The sequence below is a fragment of the Takifugu flavidus genome, chromosome 7 (genome assembly GCF_003711565.1).
Source record: "Takifugu flavidus isolate HTHZ2018 chromosome 7, ASM371156v2, whole genome shotgun sequence".
NCBI lineage: Eukaryota > Metazoa > Chordata > Actinopteri > Tetraodontiformes > Tetraodontidae > Takifugu > Takifugu flavidus.
Genome location: NC_079526.1, coordinates 6,630,931 through 6,648,122, shown reverse-complemented (window position 1 = coordinate 6,648,122; position 17,192 = coordinate 6,630,931). Strand labels below are relative to the sequence as shown.

Sequence of the window (17,192 nt, the reverse complement as noted above, 5' to 3'; positions counted from 1 at the left end):
TCCTGCTCTCCTGGATCCAAAGTGCAAGACATCCTCTTTTTTCTGGCCTTATTTTATTTTTATTTTTTCCAGTGTTTTCGTGACCCTCGGCTTGAAGTGGAGTCCCTGCGCCGACTCTTGGAAGACTTGTGCTGCTGCTCCCCATTACGCCATAAAGAGCTTCCCATGATGAGATGATTAGATTGAAATGATTAGATAATTGGATAGAAAATGTTCCAGCACAAGGGTGTGCGGCGTACAAGATTTCGCGCAGAATGCTGGTGCTAATTAACTGCAAATGTTGACTTCCCAGATCATTTATAAAGATTAGTGTCTCTGAAAAGGAAGCGACAACAACTACGAGTCGGGCTTCCTCCGTTAAATGTGGGCGAGAGCCGAGACGCGTCCCACCAGCCCCGCAGACGGAGACTTGTAGCTTTCTACCTTAGCAATAATAGGATTAGCGCGGCGTTGGAGATCTTCTGATGCATTCCGCCTGTGTCTTCCCTCTAACGTGGAGGAGCGTCTCCTATAGCAACCAGTGGCGGATGTCTCGGGTTCTGTGTCGGGTCTCGCCTCGCAGCGATCTGCCTTCAGATTATGCAGAATGAGATTCCTCCGCCCGACTCGGATCGATGGCGCTCGGCCGTTCCCTCCGCCCGTACCCGCCGGCTTCTTTCATTTTCCCAAAGACCTGATTGGATTTGGTCGCGTCCCCTTTCCGTCCCTGACGGAAGCGATGTCTGAAACACCCAAACGACACATACGATGATGCGCCTCTCCACAGCCGGTTTGGTTTAAACGTGCGGCGGGGCACCTGTTGCCCCCCCCCCCCCCGATGACCTCAGATTTAGGAGAGAATAATGAGAGGCAGGTCTGAGATCAGCCGTGTTGTAAAAGCAGAAGCCACGGGAGTCAAACGTCTTGTTCAATGAAAAATGACAACATGTGACAGGGTGCTGGTGAGCGATTCTCCGAATGTTCTGGATGATCAGCTTATATTTTCTGCTCCATTTCGCAGTCTGTCACATCAGGCGTCATGGCTGCTCCCCACATCAGCGGCGCTGAATTTAAGCCCCCGCACCATCCAACGTTCGGTGCTTCGCTTCATTCCCGGGCGGTAATTAAGGGTCCATTTGGAGTGGGACCTGTGCAGCCTGGGGTTGGTCTAATGAACTCATACGAGTGGGGTTGATTGAGCGACATAATCTCAGCCGGTCGGCGGGTCGTTCCCAGGTCAGGGCGGCCTGAGCGGTGACCTGTCCTCCTCCGGAGTTCACGTATGGATCTGCTTCGTTAAGTCGTGCGCAGCCTTCCATCGTGCGCGCCTCGTGACCAAACCAGCGTGGTATCGGGGTGTCTGACTGCTGTCTCGTCCTGTGTGCAGTGTATTCTGGGACCTGTACTGCGCCGCTCCGGACCGGAGGGAGACATGTGAACATTCCAGCGAGGCCAAGGCGTTCCATGACTACGTAAGTGAACCAGTTATTTATGTGTTGATGTGCATGTTGGCTGTCAGGGGCGTGTGTGCCTGTGTCGTAACGCTGCTGGTTCTACCCCCGTGTGTCTGCCAAAGCCCTCAAGAACAGTTACACTTCCCGGGAACGTCAGACGTGGGAGTCTAATGGCGAGCCTCCGCGCCGCCGCTACTCATGCTTGCCGTTGATTAGGTATCAGTTTTCTAACATCTGCCTCAGCGCTCTGACAATCGCAGCTCATCTGCTGGCTGCACTTCCTCGAATGCCGGGGTCAAAGGGCACGGCACTGCCCGGCTCTTTATTGGTGGACCGGAGGCTCGGGTAAAGGTCACAGAGCATAAAGCAGCTGGCCGGGCGCACTAGCGCATTAGCGCGCATTCACAGGCGGCGCAGGGGACGCATTTAGAGCCGCGCAGGCTCCTGGTTGTTGTGGCTGCAGGCGATGATCGGGGCGAGGAAAAGGTCGGTGACCGCGCCCTCCAACCCCCCCGCCCCCCCCCGTCCCCGTCCATCAGCAGCCTGCAGCACCTCACCTGCCTTTGTTTTTGAAGAGCGGCTCGGCGGCGAAGTGTTCAGACGGACGTCGCTCGCCGCAGACATCCCCCAGTCAGGACCGTCCTCAGGACGGCACGAGGACGTTGACCGCGGGACAGCCGGTCCCAGCTGAGGGCCGGAGACTTATTCTGGGCTGGTGTCGCCCGTTCAGCTCGGTCGTGCGGTTTGGTGGTTAAAGTGCGAGCTCTCGCCCTGAACCGATTACCTTTGTTGTGTGTGTGTGTGTGTGTGCGTGTGTGCGTGTGTGCGTGTCCGTCTGCCGTTGTGTGTGCACATTAGACCACCATAAGATTAATTACATGGTTAATTAAACCTAGTAGTTAATTAAATCTGACAACTGTGTCTAATTAATCTAAATGCAATATAATTTCCTACACCTTTCTCCAGAGGTAGAGCAGCTGGATGCCTGCGCGTCAGCTCTTTAGGAGCGTCGACACCCCCGGTCAGCGCGTGCACGTCACAGCGTTCAGGCTAAAGCGGCTGCAGATTTGGTTTTCGATGAAGCGACTGGAGACGCGAAGAGGTCGCGCGAGCTCTTATCCGTTCCCTTTTTTGATGCGGAAATGCGTTTTTAGCTCAGGGATTCAGACGGCGTCGTTTGACCTTTGACCCGGCTCAAATCGAGGAGGTCGGCTCGCCGTCTGGTCGATTTTTAGCAGCGCGTTTGGCGAGAAACAACTCGTTTCTCGTTTCATTCACGCGGCCCGGAGACATTCTATCCGTCCTTCAGCTCCTTGGATGGAAATTTAAATCGGTTGGCTTTTTTTGTGGCTCACACGTATCAGCAGAATCACTCGGATCAGGTTTAGGATGAAGGAAGTGACCGCCAGCTGTCGGACGTGACGACACCGTGGATCTGACACCACCGCGTGTGTGAGCTTATGTTCCGCTGCAACTGTTGCCGTGCGTGTCCCCCGGTGTGTGACAGAGGGAGGCAGGGAGAGTGTGAATCCCCTGGGTGATGAAGGGTCTGTCTGCCTCTGATTAACTCTGGCTCCTTGGTCCCCACAGACCAACAGCCTGATCAAGGCTCCATCATGGCCCCTTGCTGATAACAGCTCCCTCATTCCCCCTGGATCCCAGAGAGAAAAACAACACAGCCCCCAGGAGTGTCTCACACACACACACACACACACACATGCACGAGCACACACACACACACACCTGTGTTGTTGGGTTGAAATATTGAAAGAAGCTGTGCAAATAAACGTTTCTTTCAAATGCATGTTTGTGAAATTAGTTGCAAATTTGGGTCAATTGTCAGCAAATAACAAGCAGAAAAATTCCAACGTCTATAAAGGCTCTAAAATTGTCCTTTTTTTTTTTTCACATGGGCAGCTTGATTATTAGCGGTTGCCAGGCAACGCTGAGCCAGAGCAGAGTCTTAGTTACAGATTTGGTTTGGGTTCGGATCAGTTTGGCCCAATTTGGTCCAATTTGAAGGCTCCCCTCGCCCAGCTCCGGCCCGCATCGCCAACAGTGTTGGAGACATTGTGGACTCTCCAGTTTGGGGAAGATAATGGAAAAGAACGTGCTAATCCCCAGATCTGGGGAGTGGTTGACAGCTAATCCAGGGGAATGTGGCTGGATTGGAGCCTTTGGCCTCGCTCCCAGGATTGGCGGCCTCTGACTAGCTGGATTGCTGGTTGGCATCACCCCTGGATAGTGTTTTTTTTTTTTTTGTTGTGGTGCTTCAGCTTAGGCGTCCGCGCACTCACACATGCCAGCGGCGCACTTTCACTCGTGCGAACGGGAGCGTCAGACGCGTCTCTATCACAGGGAGCTGGAGCAGAACCGAAGCTTTGTTCCCCGCTAAAGTCATTTCAAATGATCCCTCTTGTCGTCTTAATTGTTGAAGTGGCGTCTGCTCATAATCGTGTTTATTTCCTGACAGGCAGCCGCCGACAGCCTTACCGTCCACTTTTCTGCTGGAATTTGGATGAAGCTCAAACAGGCACTTTGTTGTGGAAACGCGTTTGATTACGAGAACACGACATCTCTCAGTAACTCTGCGCGGATGATTAAAGGATATATAGATGAGCGCTGGCACTTCTCCCTCACTGGAAAGGAAACATAGGAAGTCCATTTCAGCGGGCGGTACAGTTAGCCTCGTTGTTGCAGCCTTCTTGCTTCGCCCCGGCCAGAGGTTGCGACCTCGGGCATCTGCGATCCGTGTCAGCTTGGGCTCCCGGCCTGGGGGGGTGCCAGTGATTTAGCGCGAGTGCGTCACTCACATCACTTGTGCGGCTCGCGGTGTAATGAGGGGAACCGACGACAGCTGAGTCTGATCAACTTCTGGGGCGACGAGTCCTTGGATGTGACGTTTGCAGATTTTCTGGTTAGCTAAAGTCAGCAGGCAGAGCTGCTAGCAACCGCAGTCGGTGTGCGTTTCCATGCGGGTGGATGGTGGCGCGCTGTTGGCTGTTGCCGGGGGATCCTTGGAGAGGGTTAAACATCTGCCAGGCCGGTCGGCTGTAACAGGTGGCTCAGGAGGAGGAGCCGCTCTCTGCAAACAGCCGTTGATGGCCGGGCCTTTGTCTGGAGCCTGCCCGTCGTTTCCTGTGTGTTTTCTGCCTCCACATCTCTCTCAGGTCACCAGGTGCTCGCTAATTCTCATCCACCAACACCCTTCGCTCCCCCTTTGCCTTTTCTTTTTTTTCTCCATTTTGGCGGCAGAATTCACCCGTCCAGCGCCGGCGATTTTCCTCCCTCTTTAGTTCCTTTTTCCCCCCGTCCTCTCTGTGCCTGCACTCGTTCCTATTCCTCCCCCATCTCTCCCCTCAGAGGAGATTGATTGGGTAATCTGGCCGGTTGCCAGCAGTGCCCACTCTCCCTCTCCCGCCCGGGGGAAGGCGGGAAGGGGGGAGGGGGGGGGGGGGGGCAGCGTTATAACACACGGGGATACTAATGTCTTTAATATAGGCGGAATGAGTACGGATGGAGGGATTGTCTTCTGGCTGGTGTGGGGTTAAATTTAGCCTGAACACGTGTAGCATTCCACCACATTGTGTCTCCATTTCCATCGTTCCTCCTTTACCCTCTTTACCTCCACCGATTTTGCACCTGTGCCTTTTTCTTTTATGTGGAACACGTAAATAACATGGAGTGCAGACTGGCGCTGAGCGAGGGGGACGCCGTCTTTGTGTGTCGTTATTTACCTCCGTTAGCGTGTGAACGAAAAAGGGCCAGTTGGCTCCTCGGTCTGTGTATACCTCTCCTGATCCGAGGGAGGCTACAAAGACCGAAAGTGCTGCCCTCAAGCTGTGTGTGTGTTCCGCTGGAGGTCTGGAAGCGACAGAAGCAGATGATCAAATATTGTTTATGATTCGCTCCCTCGCAGGTTCATTCCAGGCAGGCTTTAAAAATGTGGCGCGCTTTAGCGTTTGATCTCGACGCTGCGAGCACCGAATCCCCGGATCTGTTTTTGACAAGAGACAGACATGAAGAAAGACATGGAGAGACAACAAGCCAAGGACAGGGACGGGAAGACGGGTGACAGGGGAAAGGAGGAGAGATGTATCGGCGTGCAGGGGGAAAAAAGAGACGTCTGAAGACACTGGGAGCTCTTAGAAGCCAGCGCTTTTCAGAGTTTATCCAAGTTTTGGCGCTAGCTGTGTGTTTTGCTAGCCAGAACAGCAGAAAACATTATAAATCTGTTCAAATAAACTTGTAAAAACCAAACACAGGGATATTTACTTTTCTACCACCCAACCAAAAGCGCTGATTTTTTTTCCTGTGCTTGCACCCTAAAGTCCATGAGCAGAATAATCCAATAGCTGGAATTAATCAGGTCATTATAATCATTGGATCTGATGCATTTATATGAACTTCAGAAGTTTGATGATTGAAAAACGCTGGTTGACCTCTTGAGCTGACTCAAACCTCCTGCAATTTCCAAAATATCTGCTCCTGTCTTGTTGAACTTGATGATGCCAACTGTCTTAACTTTAGCTGTGCTAATACGGGAGCTAATTGACCTGCGTATTACATGCTGATTTTGACCTACTCTGGGGTTTTGTAGTTTGTTTTGGCCTTTATGAAGTAAATCAGAATAAAGAGTGTAAAGACTGAATATTGGAGGAAATCCAAGTGTGTGAAGCTGATCACCACACACGATGAGTTAACTAATATGAACTTCAGGAAACATTTCTGTGTTTGTGTGTTTACCAGTTCTTTCTTGGTGACCACCGCTAACCTTACGGACACTTTATGGAGGTGTGCTGGTATCGTTAGCTTTGCTGTCCTCATACACACTGACTGACCCCATCGTCCAACTGTGTGCAGGTTTTGTCTGTTGTGAAGAACAACTGAGCCTGAATCAGCAGGAAAACCAGAGATACAAGCAGATATTTCAGCTGCAGATTGCAGCAAAGAACAAAAATGGGCGAATGGCCACTCAGAAATGTTTGTGGGGGGGGGGGTCCTGAAAAATCCTCCCTGTCTAAATTTAGAAAAGACAGAGTTCCTCCAAAGGTTCCTGTTACCTGGTGAAAGGATCCATAGCAGTTATTGCTGCAAAAAACACATATTTTCACAATTTACTAGCTTCATTTCCCGTTTTCTTGAAAGAACGCATGTTTCCTGCTTCTCAGAGCCGCTCACCATCCCTCCCCCTCAGCAGGTCCAGAGCATTTGCTCTGGCCGTGGAACCCGGCTGGGCTGCAGTACAGTCCTCCCCTGCTGGTGAACTCACAACATCGTGGAGCAGGTTCCATCTTTTGTGCCAAGTCCTTAAATTAACTCGCCTGGAGTTGCTGCGGTGGACATAATGTGAGACGAGTTACGAGCATTTCAATTCTCGATTGTTGCCTTTTTTTTGGAGGTGTGAGGGGAGGATTTGCGAGCTCTTTGAGATGTTTTAATGAAATGGGCGTTGATGAAAGCTCTGCACGTCATTCATCAGGTTTGTGTTGGTAAAAGGTCTTTAGGGACTGAAGTCCTCTGATAATCCCAGCGATAGCAGGTAGATCGGTGCCGCCGCCGTCAGCGCTGTTGGTTTTGTCACGGTTGGCTTCAGACCCGGAGACGTTCCGCCTGACTGAAAGTGAGCAGTTTCCCCGCTGCTGGGACCACGCTCCATCCATCCTCTCACATCCAGCACTTACGGAGCTTGACGGCTCCTCCAACGCTCCATCTCGCTCCTGCAGCTCAGGCGGCCGTTTCCTGATGCAGCCAGTTCGCCCACAAACACAACAGACCTGGATGGCTTTGGAAATGAAATAAATCATGTTCTCATTAATAATTAAGTAACTTCATTTCCTTCTGGATATGAGAACTCCTTCCTCTCCCCGCGTCGCTCCTTTGAAGACAATAACAACCATATTTTCCAGGCCTCATCCTCCCATCTTTAACTGCTTTTCCTTCTCAGTTACACACTTTGTCCTGCACCCATGTGTGTGTGTGCGCATGTGTGTGTGTGTGTGTGTGTGTGTGTGCTGTCTGCTGCACAGCACTGCCAGTCTCAAATACCAGCTGGTCACCAGAACTGGCAAACCAAAATAAACTGGCCTCTCTATCACCCGAGGACGGGCACGCGTGTGAATAACGCTGGCGTGTGCACGGGCTGGCGCGTGCACGGGCTCGCGCACGCACGCGCGGCGGCGATGGGACACTCCGCTTGTTAAGTTTCAATGAAGTGAGTGGCGAAGCAAACAGAGTCTCACCTCGGACGAATGCCGAACGTCTCAGCTTGGCCTCCCTGTCAGGATTAAAGACTAAAACAATTACAAATCCGTATTTGCAATTCAGATTCCCTTAAATGCCGACTTAATCCCCATTTTCCAAAAGCAGCCGTACTGAAAGGCAGAATAAATGTGAGCAGGAGAGCCGGGTGAGGCCTCTGCCGGGGTTGCTGGTGCTAAAACAACGCTCATAAGTTATATGGCGGAGATAATGAACGTGCTCTGAGCTGCTCGCGCTACGCTGGGAAAACAGTTTGTTTCTGTTAAAAGTCGTCTCGTCTCCGCGGCGTCGGGGTGAAAGCGCGGAATCAGCAGGGGAGTCGCTGAGTTTTACCTCTGCAGAGAGCGGCGCGAGCGTCCTAAGGTATATTTGCATTTCATTTTAATTTGCATCGGCGTGTATTTACACATCGGCGCGTGCGCCCGTGTTTCCCGGCGGCGGGGCCGCGGCGGGCGTGCGTTACTGCTGCCGAGGGTGTATTTACAGTCAGTCACTTTAATGCAGCGTAATGATTATTTTTATCTCAGGTACTTCGCCAGCCTGTTCCCTCTGAGTGGAATGGCTCCCCATCGGCCCACTGATTACCTCTGTGGCTGCCGCCACACCTGCCTCCTTTAGCCCTCCTCCCTCCGCGGTTGCACCTTCGGATCCTTTGATCCTCACAGATGACACCTTCGCCGGGGGGGGTGGAAGGTCACCGGGGACCCCTTGCGCCTCCACGTCCGCCAACGTGCTCATTTTATCGGACGATGGTACGTTTGCGTGATGTTTAGGCAGATTTTTCTTGGCGATTGATTTCAGGTGAGCGAGCGGAGGGTTGGGATTCCAGACATAACGATGCCATGTTCACAGTTGCCCTGGTAACCACATATTGTTACCCAGAAGGGAGGGATGACTGGAGGTTGGTGTTCATCGGTCCCGTGAGAGCGGCCCTTCCTTGACCCAAACCGAACGGCCCCATATGGGAAATGTGTCAAATCCCGTTCAGCACTTGATTTAAACATAATTAAGTTATCAGATTTCTTAAAAAATTGGGCTTTTGGTACTTTAAAGCCTTATCTGACAGCATCTCAAAACGCAGAAATGTTTTCTTTCCTGAGGAGGGAACCCAGTCCTCTGGGGCAGCCGGGATTTCTCTCCTCCCAGGTGATAAACAGCAAGTGGGAACAGGTGAATCTACCTGTAGGGCCCTCGAGGCCCCGGAGTCGCCTGGTCTCCACCTTTGCTGGCTCTTATTCCTCAAACCTGTTTCCAACTGTGTGGATATTTGCGTCTCCTTGTGCCGCCGCCTCACTTCCGCGTGCACATCAGCGAGGCGTCGGCCGGCCGTAAGGTCGCGGCAGCGTTAGCTGTTGCCCTGAGCGCGTCCGAAAATCCCCCAAATCCACATCGTGCACTCAGACACAAGTGTGAACTGCAGTCCGGAGCATGTGGCGTGCATGTAAGCCCTCAGATCAGTTGTTTATATCTGCCATGATTAAGCTCAATAGATAAACAGGACGGCACATCTGTTGCCTCATTTATTAAATGTTGGGGCGCCAGCGTGTAAAGGCGCACGCACGCTCCCGAACACGTGCTCCTCCTCCGCGTCCCTTCGAGGAGCCGTCCGATGTGTTTTTACCTCATCAGATCTTTATTGCAAAAACTGACATTTGGAGGGGAGAGCGTCACAGCGCCGCCTGGCTCCCCTCCGAAAAGGTCAGCCCTCGGTGAAGAGGGCCGAGCGGGAGGCGCTTCGGGTTCCTCCTCCGCCTGGATGTAAAATCGATCCCCGCTTTGTGTCGTCCGGGTTCGGCCCATGAACCGAGCCGCTGAAGCGAGCCGCTGTCTCGGATGCTGTAATCTCCTCAGCGCGGCCAGATTAGCGCCCGCTCCATGATGGTGGCGGAGGGCTGCAGGACGGCGCTGGCAGGAGGAGGGGCGGCTGGGCGGGACGGAGGAGGCTCTGATTTGTCGCTACATGAGCAAGATTACTTTTTTATTAACCTATCCGTCGTCGCATTTGGCCGCCTGCGCTGTTTATTGTTTGCTTTTGATATTTTAGAGGGATTAAATAAATTTCTTATTCTCCAGAGTCGAGATCTGTCGTTTGCAGCGGAAGATAATTGTGATTTGTTAAGAGGAGAATTCCCAACGCTACAGATTCATTCATTCTCTTTATCCAGACCATCAAATTATTATTATTATTATTTTTTAATTGAATGATTCTCTGTAAAGGAAAATATGGAAATTTGAGGATTCATTGTGGCCCCTCCACCCCCACCCATACACACATCTTCCATCTCTTTCTGTCTCCTGTGCACTCTGTGCAGAAATGATTTCCATTCCTGCTGAATTAATGAGGTTCTGCTGAGCTGAGAAAAGGCAGAGGGAGTGTACACACACACACACACACACACAGATGCAGGCAGGCAGGCACACATACACATCCTCGCAGGCTCATATCTACCACCTTCAAGTCCATATTCATATTCACACATGTTCACTGTCTCTTACATTTAGTCTTAAGCTAGAAGGAAAGGTAGGTGGGCAGCAGCCCCGACTGCAGCAGACCTACATTTCAAAGTGCCTCCACCTGGGTCACATGACCACGTTAAACCGCAGCGATTGACACGAGGGCCTGCGCTCGCCACTCAACAAAGACGCCAGCGGCCTCCCGTCAGACGTGACGGCGCGCATCGTCCAGGACATTTTCCCCTCCTGTCCGACGTCTTTGCAACAGATCGTGAAAATCCCGTAAAGATCCGTCAAGACGTGGCACATATGCTCGATCCCAGCACGTTTAAATCTCCGTCGCTAATCGGTTAAAGCTAGCCGCTCTTTTGCTCGCATGCAGCGACGACTTTACATTCAAGGTTCCTGGAGACCCCATCTGACGGCGAACAGCGACGCCCACCTTGACCTCAACCTGCTCACCTGGCGAGCCCCCTCTCTGCTCCTTCGTTCCGTCATCCTTTCTTCGAGACTCTTCTTGCCTTGCGTCCGTCGTTACCGTTCAGCGGCGCACACAGAAAGTCGCCCCCCCCCCCCCCTTTGCTGCCTCGGTGTTTTTCCTTCCCATCTTCAACCAGTGAAGCTGAGGATCTGACTCTCATTTCACGTTTTTCCCTCCATTCCTCTCTGTGCTTTTTTTTCATCCCTCCGTCTCTTTTCTGATCTCGACCAGTTAGCAGTCAATAATCTGTTAAATAGCATCGATCGCCACCATTTAGTTTCCTGGCCAGCTACTTAGGTTGTAAAGCTGATCAATGGCGTTGAATGGGAGCCACCTAGATAGCGGATTGACTGCTGGGACACGCTCCGCCATCATATCATTTGTCTTCATTTGTTGTTCAATTATTTATTGTAATGGCTCCTGTCAAAAACAGCCTCACGCTGGCCCGTAATGGAACAGGAAGCCTAAAAACGCCAGCGCACACTGAGCCCGCCGTGCCTGCTCGTTTTGGCTGTGCCCGCCCTCGCTCAGGCCCCGCCGCCTCCTGTCGGACGGAGCCGCTGCAGGGGAGGCGCTGCACGGGGAACAGCGTGAGAGGAAGGGAAACGCATGGAGAACGTGGAGAAATGAGTCTTTAGTGAGGGTGGGGGGTGAGAGGTGTGTGTGCGTGTGCGTGTGTGTGTGTTCACGTGGGGGGGAGAGTGGGGGCACTCTTGAGTGCATGCAGATGTGCTCAAGCTGAGATGTGTTGATGAAGTCTGACCCAGACTGGACTTCCTGTGACCAAGAGCCCCTTCCTGAAATCATCAATCACTGCTTGTGGGGCACGGATGTGTGTGTGTGTGTGTGTGTGTGTGTGTGGTGTGTGTGTGTGTGTGTGTGTGTGTGTTGTGTGTGTGTGTTCTTTGAGTTTGGTCATTATTTAAAGCCGGTTTAAGCGCCAGTTCTTGGATGCTTCAACAGAGAGGCACCAGTTCAGAAAGGAGAACGAGTGCTTTTCCAGCAGGGTTGAGCGAGGTCATCATCACTAACTAACATCTCAAGCATGATCGTCATCACTAACTAACATCTCGAGTGTGATCGTCATCACTAACTAACATCTTGAGTGTGGTCATCATCACTAACTAACATCTCAAGCGTGGTCATCTTCACTAACTAACGTCTCGAGCGTGGTCATCATCACTAACTAACATCTCAAGCGTGGTGGTCATCACTAACTAACATCTCAAGTGTGGTCGTCATCACTAACTAACATCTCGAGCGTGGTGGTCATCACTAACTAACATCTCAAGCGTGGTCGTCATCACTAACTAACATCTCAAGCGTGGTGGTCATCACTAACTAACATCTCAAGCGTGGTCGTCATCACTAACTAACATCTCGAGCGTGGTCGTCATCACTAACTAACGTCTCAAGCGTGATGGTCATCACTAACTAACATCTCAAGCGTGGTGGTCATCACTAACTAACATCTCAAGCGTGGTCGTCATCACTAACTAACATCTCGAGCGTGGTCGTCATCACTAACTAACGTCTCAAGCGTGATGGTCATCACTAACTAACATCTAGAGCATGATCATCATCACTAACTAACATCTAGAGCATGGTCGTCATCACTAACTAACATCTCGAGCGTGGTGGTCATCACTAACTAACATCTCAAGCGTGATCGTCATCACTAACTAACATCTCAAGCGTGGTGGTCATCACTAACTAACATCTCAGCGTGGTCGTCATCACTAACTAACATCTCGAGCGTGGTCGTCATCACTAACTAACGTCTCAAGCGTGATGGTCATCACTAACTAACATCTAGAGCATGATCATCATCACTAACTAACATCTCGAGCGTGGTTGTCATCACTAACTAACGTCTCAAGCGTGATGGTCATCACTAACTAACATCTAGAGCATGATCATCATCACTAACTAACATCTAGAGCATGATCATCATCACTAACTAACATCTCAAGTGTGGTCGTCATCACTAACTAACATCTCAAGCGTGGTGGTCATCACTAACTAACATCTCAAGCGTGGTCGTCATCACTAACTAACATCTCGAGCGTGGTCGTCATCACTAACTAACGTCTCAAGCGTGATGGTCATCACTAACTAACATCTAGAGCGTGATCGTCATCACTAACTAACATCTCGAGCCTGGTCGTCATCACTAACTAACATCTCGAGCGTGGTCGTCATCACTAACTAACATCTCGAGCGTGGTCGTCATCACTAACTAACATCATTAAGGTTTTCTAGTGGAGAAGGGGTGAGATAAATGATGGAGGGTAGTTAAACACTGGTTTTAACCAGCTCTGGTCGTCCATCAGTGTGATCACTAGTTTGCTGCTGGTATTGCTGAAGAGGTCCAAATCCTGGATGTACAGATTTGAACCAGATCAGCTGGTCTTTACTATTAAAGGGGCACCTGGAAGTCCTGAGAAGGTGGTTTTACTGGGGTTTCATTATGGCAGCGCTGCACATCTGGAAGCAGCTTCCCACCAACTCTTCCTCTTCCCTCCTCTAAACCTGCGTCTCTCCCTCGGAAGATTCCCTCCCCTGGACTCCCCTGGTTTTACTGGAGCAGGGCTGCCCCCCCCCCCCCCCCACCTCTGCTCGCTTGTTTGAAGCGGCCTCCTCATATATCATGGTGCTTCCTTGCCAGGATATCCTCCCTTTTCCTGCCTCTCTCTCTTTCTCCCTCAGCTGTGGGGGAGGAGGAAGCTAACACCCGTTGACTCTTCCAGGCTTTAACTCTCGGCCTCATCCTCAGCGTCGTTCACCTTTGTGTTGTTTTACTACAGAATAAAAAGGTTTTTTAAGATTTACTGACTCGTGTGGTAAAGGGAGCATTAAAATGGCACTTCGACAACCAGGAAGTAGAATTAATTACTTGATTCCTTGGATATTGAGCCTCACTGGTCGGCGTTCAAATTGTGACATTTTGGTTCGGCTGCTGGATGAAAATGTCAGCATTTGACTAAACATTAAGCTTCACCTTTAAGTGCAGCCCAACCGAACTTTGCTGCACTGGTGGCGTATTCAATAGGTCGCTGGACTCATCCCGGCTCTGGTGCAGGTGAACCCCGGCGCGGAACGACCTGCACCCCTGCGATCACCTCCTGTCACGCAAATGCAGTGCAACAGCAGCAGGGATGTAAAGAAGCAGCCCAGCAGAGGCAGAAACAGTCGGACGTGTCTGGTGGGCAGCAGTGAGGAGGCGCTTATTAATATATGGTCCGCGGAGGACCGTATATCACGCTGATTATATCACATATTGTTGGCTGAAGGGTATGGAGTTGATGAGCTGGGTTTTTTTCCTCCTCGCTCTTTTTTCCTCCCTGCTCAGCGGTTGTAGGTGTGTGGCGTTACACACTTTTCACGTTAGCTCTAGCAGAGAGATAATAAAGGCGCGGAGCATGTTGGTGGTTTCGGCCACCTTGTTTGTGCACCGTAACATTGTGTGCGGTACACGTTGTGCCCTTGGCCTGTGTAAACCTGCGACTATCTTGACTCAACAGTTTATGAGGCTGTCGCATTAATGAATCCTGATGTTGCTCTTGAACTGCCAGCTGTCAACTTTAGCAGCCCATGCTAACAAAGTAGCCAAACAAACTGATGTCTGTGTAAACACGGGTTGGATTTACGCTCCTAAGTCGAGTTTGTTCCACTTGTTTGGCCGTTAAAAGATAAATGTTTTCTAGAAAGAACGCCTGCGTGCTGCTTATCTGTTAGCGTTCAACAGGAGCCTCTCTGCTGCGTCCTCGCTAACAACGCTAATTCACTGGATCATTTTCCCCATCACGTTTGATCTCTGGGATAGATTTTCCACCTCTGTATTTGCCGTTCCTGGTCAGCAGAAGAGTCCACCGGAGGAATCTGCTTCCTTTTGGCATCAAGTGCGGCGGCGCCATTTCCGATTTCTCCGAGTTTCATCCAAAGCGGATTTAATCGTGACGTGAACACGAGGGTTCACTTCACCAGTTTGCAGTTTAGCTCATTATTTTCGCCGCAGGATCTCCCTCCTGTAGCACTTTATTTATCTCTTCGTTTATGAGATTCATCCATTATCGTCCCTTAATACTTCCTTAATTCGGCTCCGTCCTGCTTCTCTTTCTCTTTTGTTGTTCACTCTCCAGCTGCCTGTTTTTTCCTTCCCCCTTGTTTTTCACTTCTCATCCTCTTGTTGTCAGTTCATCACCTCCCCGAGCTCTGCCTCACCCGTTCCCTCCACCTCTCTTTCCTCCCACTCCCCTGGTCCTCCTGCGTTTGGCTGATCGTATTTTTCTCTCTCCATCCTTCTGCCCTTTAACTCCACACCCGCCCTCCTTCCCCTCCTCTCCATCCCTCGCTCTCTCCCTCTCCGGCTGAGGACAAGGAGGTGAAAGCCAAGCGGATTACAGTGGCAGTTTAATCTGGCTGACCCACCGAGGGATTGCTCTCTACTTTGCTGCGAGGCCGGAGGACTGGAGGGCAGTGGGGCTCTGTGGGTGGGAGGGAGGGGGGGGGGGGGGGGTGAGACCAGGTTGTGTGGGTGAGGGGGTAGGGGTGGGGCAGAAAAAAGGTAGGAGCACGAGGAAGATGGGAGTGGTGGAAATTTGGGGATCTGTGCCCCTGTGTCTCAGGCTAAAGCAGAATGCTCTCTAGGATTGGACTGTACACACACACACACACACACACATGTGTATATGTGTGTGTGTGTGTGTGTGTGTGTGTGTGTGTGTGTGTGATAGGTGGGGGATGGGTCCTGCTCATTATTAAAAGACAGAATATTAATGCTACTTTGCTTCTAATTTCTTTCCATCTGTCACCAACTCATGCTCTGTGTGTGTGTGTGTGTGTGTGTGTGTGTGTCTGTGTGTGTGTGTGTCTGTGTGTGTGTGTGTCTGTGTGTGCGTGCGCCTGTCTAAGTCTATGAATAGACGTCTTCAGATATTAACAGACAATTAGTCTGTTCCGCGTTTCAAAGGCAAAACACAAAAACGTCCTTGGCTCGATTTGCCTTTTTTCCTTTATTGTAAAAACATCAAACTCCTGATTTTTGCTCCGTCCTGTCAAAGTCGTTCTAACTCCGGCAGCTCTGACGCCCAGACGGTAACCTCGGCAGATTTATCAGTTCGCCGAGCGCCGCACCAGTCTCTGTCTCTTTTGGCTGTAGGTCATTTTTGTTTGTCTTGTTTTTTGGTTGTTTTTTTTTTGCTATTTTTAATCTCTTGAAATGTTGAACGTGAGGAGCGTGGCTAATGCTGATTAACAGTAGGGAGGCGCAGGGGTTTAGCTTCTGCTGGGGGTGGCGGCACATGAAGTTCTTCAACAAAATGAGAAAATATTTCCTCCAGCGTGGTGTCGTGAAGGTACAGATGAATGGTGGCACCTTTTAGGGCCTAAACTCCTCGTACTTGCTTCTTTACGTATCACAACCACCTGATGACGCTCGTCCACCTCGATGGTCCAGTCTGGGAGTTTGTCCTTGTCAAAGTGAGAACGTTGATTTAAGCGTTTCAGCAGCGCATCAAGTGGCGGCAAAGTCAAAATGGGGACAGTTGGACGTCATCGTCCAGCCCAGACAGAACGGGTCGGACGAGCTTGTGTTCTTTCAGCGGACCAAGCGGCTTGTTGTACAGCGCCGACGCCACGTGGGGCTCGGAGGCGGCTGCGTCTGCGACTCTGTTTGCCTCTAGATGCCTTTCATGTCCCTCATATCAGCCTCCCTTTCATCAGCGCGCCCCCGCTGTGCCGTTTTGAAGGAGGGGTCCAGTCAGCGAGCCGGATTAGCCTCCAACTGGTTCTTGTCCAGATTCAGATTCTAAAAAAAAAACGGGGGGGGGGGCTCAACCAAGCCTGCCTCAGCGAAGACCAGTAGAGGAAGTGGGAGGGATGGAGGAGCCCAGCGGTGCTCCTGTGGGACCGACGCTTCACCTTGGTTGTTTACCTTGTAATTAATGTGCTGGATTGTCCAGGGCAAAGGAGGAAAATGCCCAGATGCCATTGAGCCAGACAGGATCGGACCAGCAGGGTCCAGCACACAGAGAACTGTGGTACTGGTCAACACCTGCACGTGTCTGCCCAGTAAAACACGCTCATGCCCCACACTGGTCAGGGTACATCGTCCAATCAACAGCACATCCTCACTGATTCATAAGTGATGTGTGTATGTGTGTGTGTGTGTGAGAAAAAGAGAAAGAGAGAGAGAGAGAGAGAGAGAGAGAGAGAGAGACCCCTGAGATGCTGTCAACGTCACACCACCCTGTGACATGTCTGACTCTGGACCTTATTTTAGGCCACACCAGGTGCAAGTGTTTTGGGCTGGTTACATGATCTCGGATGTGTGTGTGTGTGTGTGTGTGTGCGTGGGTGTTTAAGAAAGGTCAGACATTGGGTGGAGGTGCCAGGAATAGGGGTGTGAGATGCCTGGGTGTCTACAGGGCCATGTGATCCACCCTCACACACACACACACACACCACACACACACACACACACACGCACCCACACACACAAAGATAATACGTGTACACACACATGAACACACGGATGTGTACTTGTGTGTGTACGTGTGTGC

The 17,192-nt window shown here is 51.1% G+C and overlaps 1 protein-coding gene across 4 annotated transcripts in view; it reads left to right on the top strand.

Annotated features, from left to right (window-relative positions):
- ssbp4 (single stranded DNA binding protein 4) overlaps positions 1-17,192 on the top strand; it is a 55,047-nt gene that overhangs the window by 13,586 nt on the left and 24,269 nt on the right. For 3 of the 4 annotated variants that reach the window (XM_057038220.1, XM_057038219.1, XM_057038221.1), the window contains exon 4: positions 1,367-1,451. The exons of the other annotated variant lie outside the window; for it this stretch is intronic. In XM_057038220.1, coding sequence (XP_056894200.1) covers positions 1,367-1,451 — 85 coding nt within the window. The remainder of the gene's footprint in view (positions 1-1,366; positions 1,452-17,192) is intronic. 4 annotated transcript variants of the gene reach the window in all.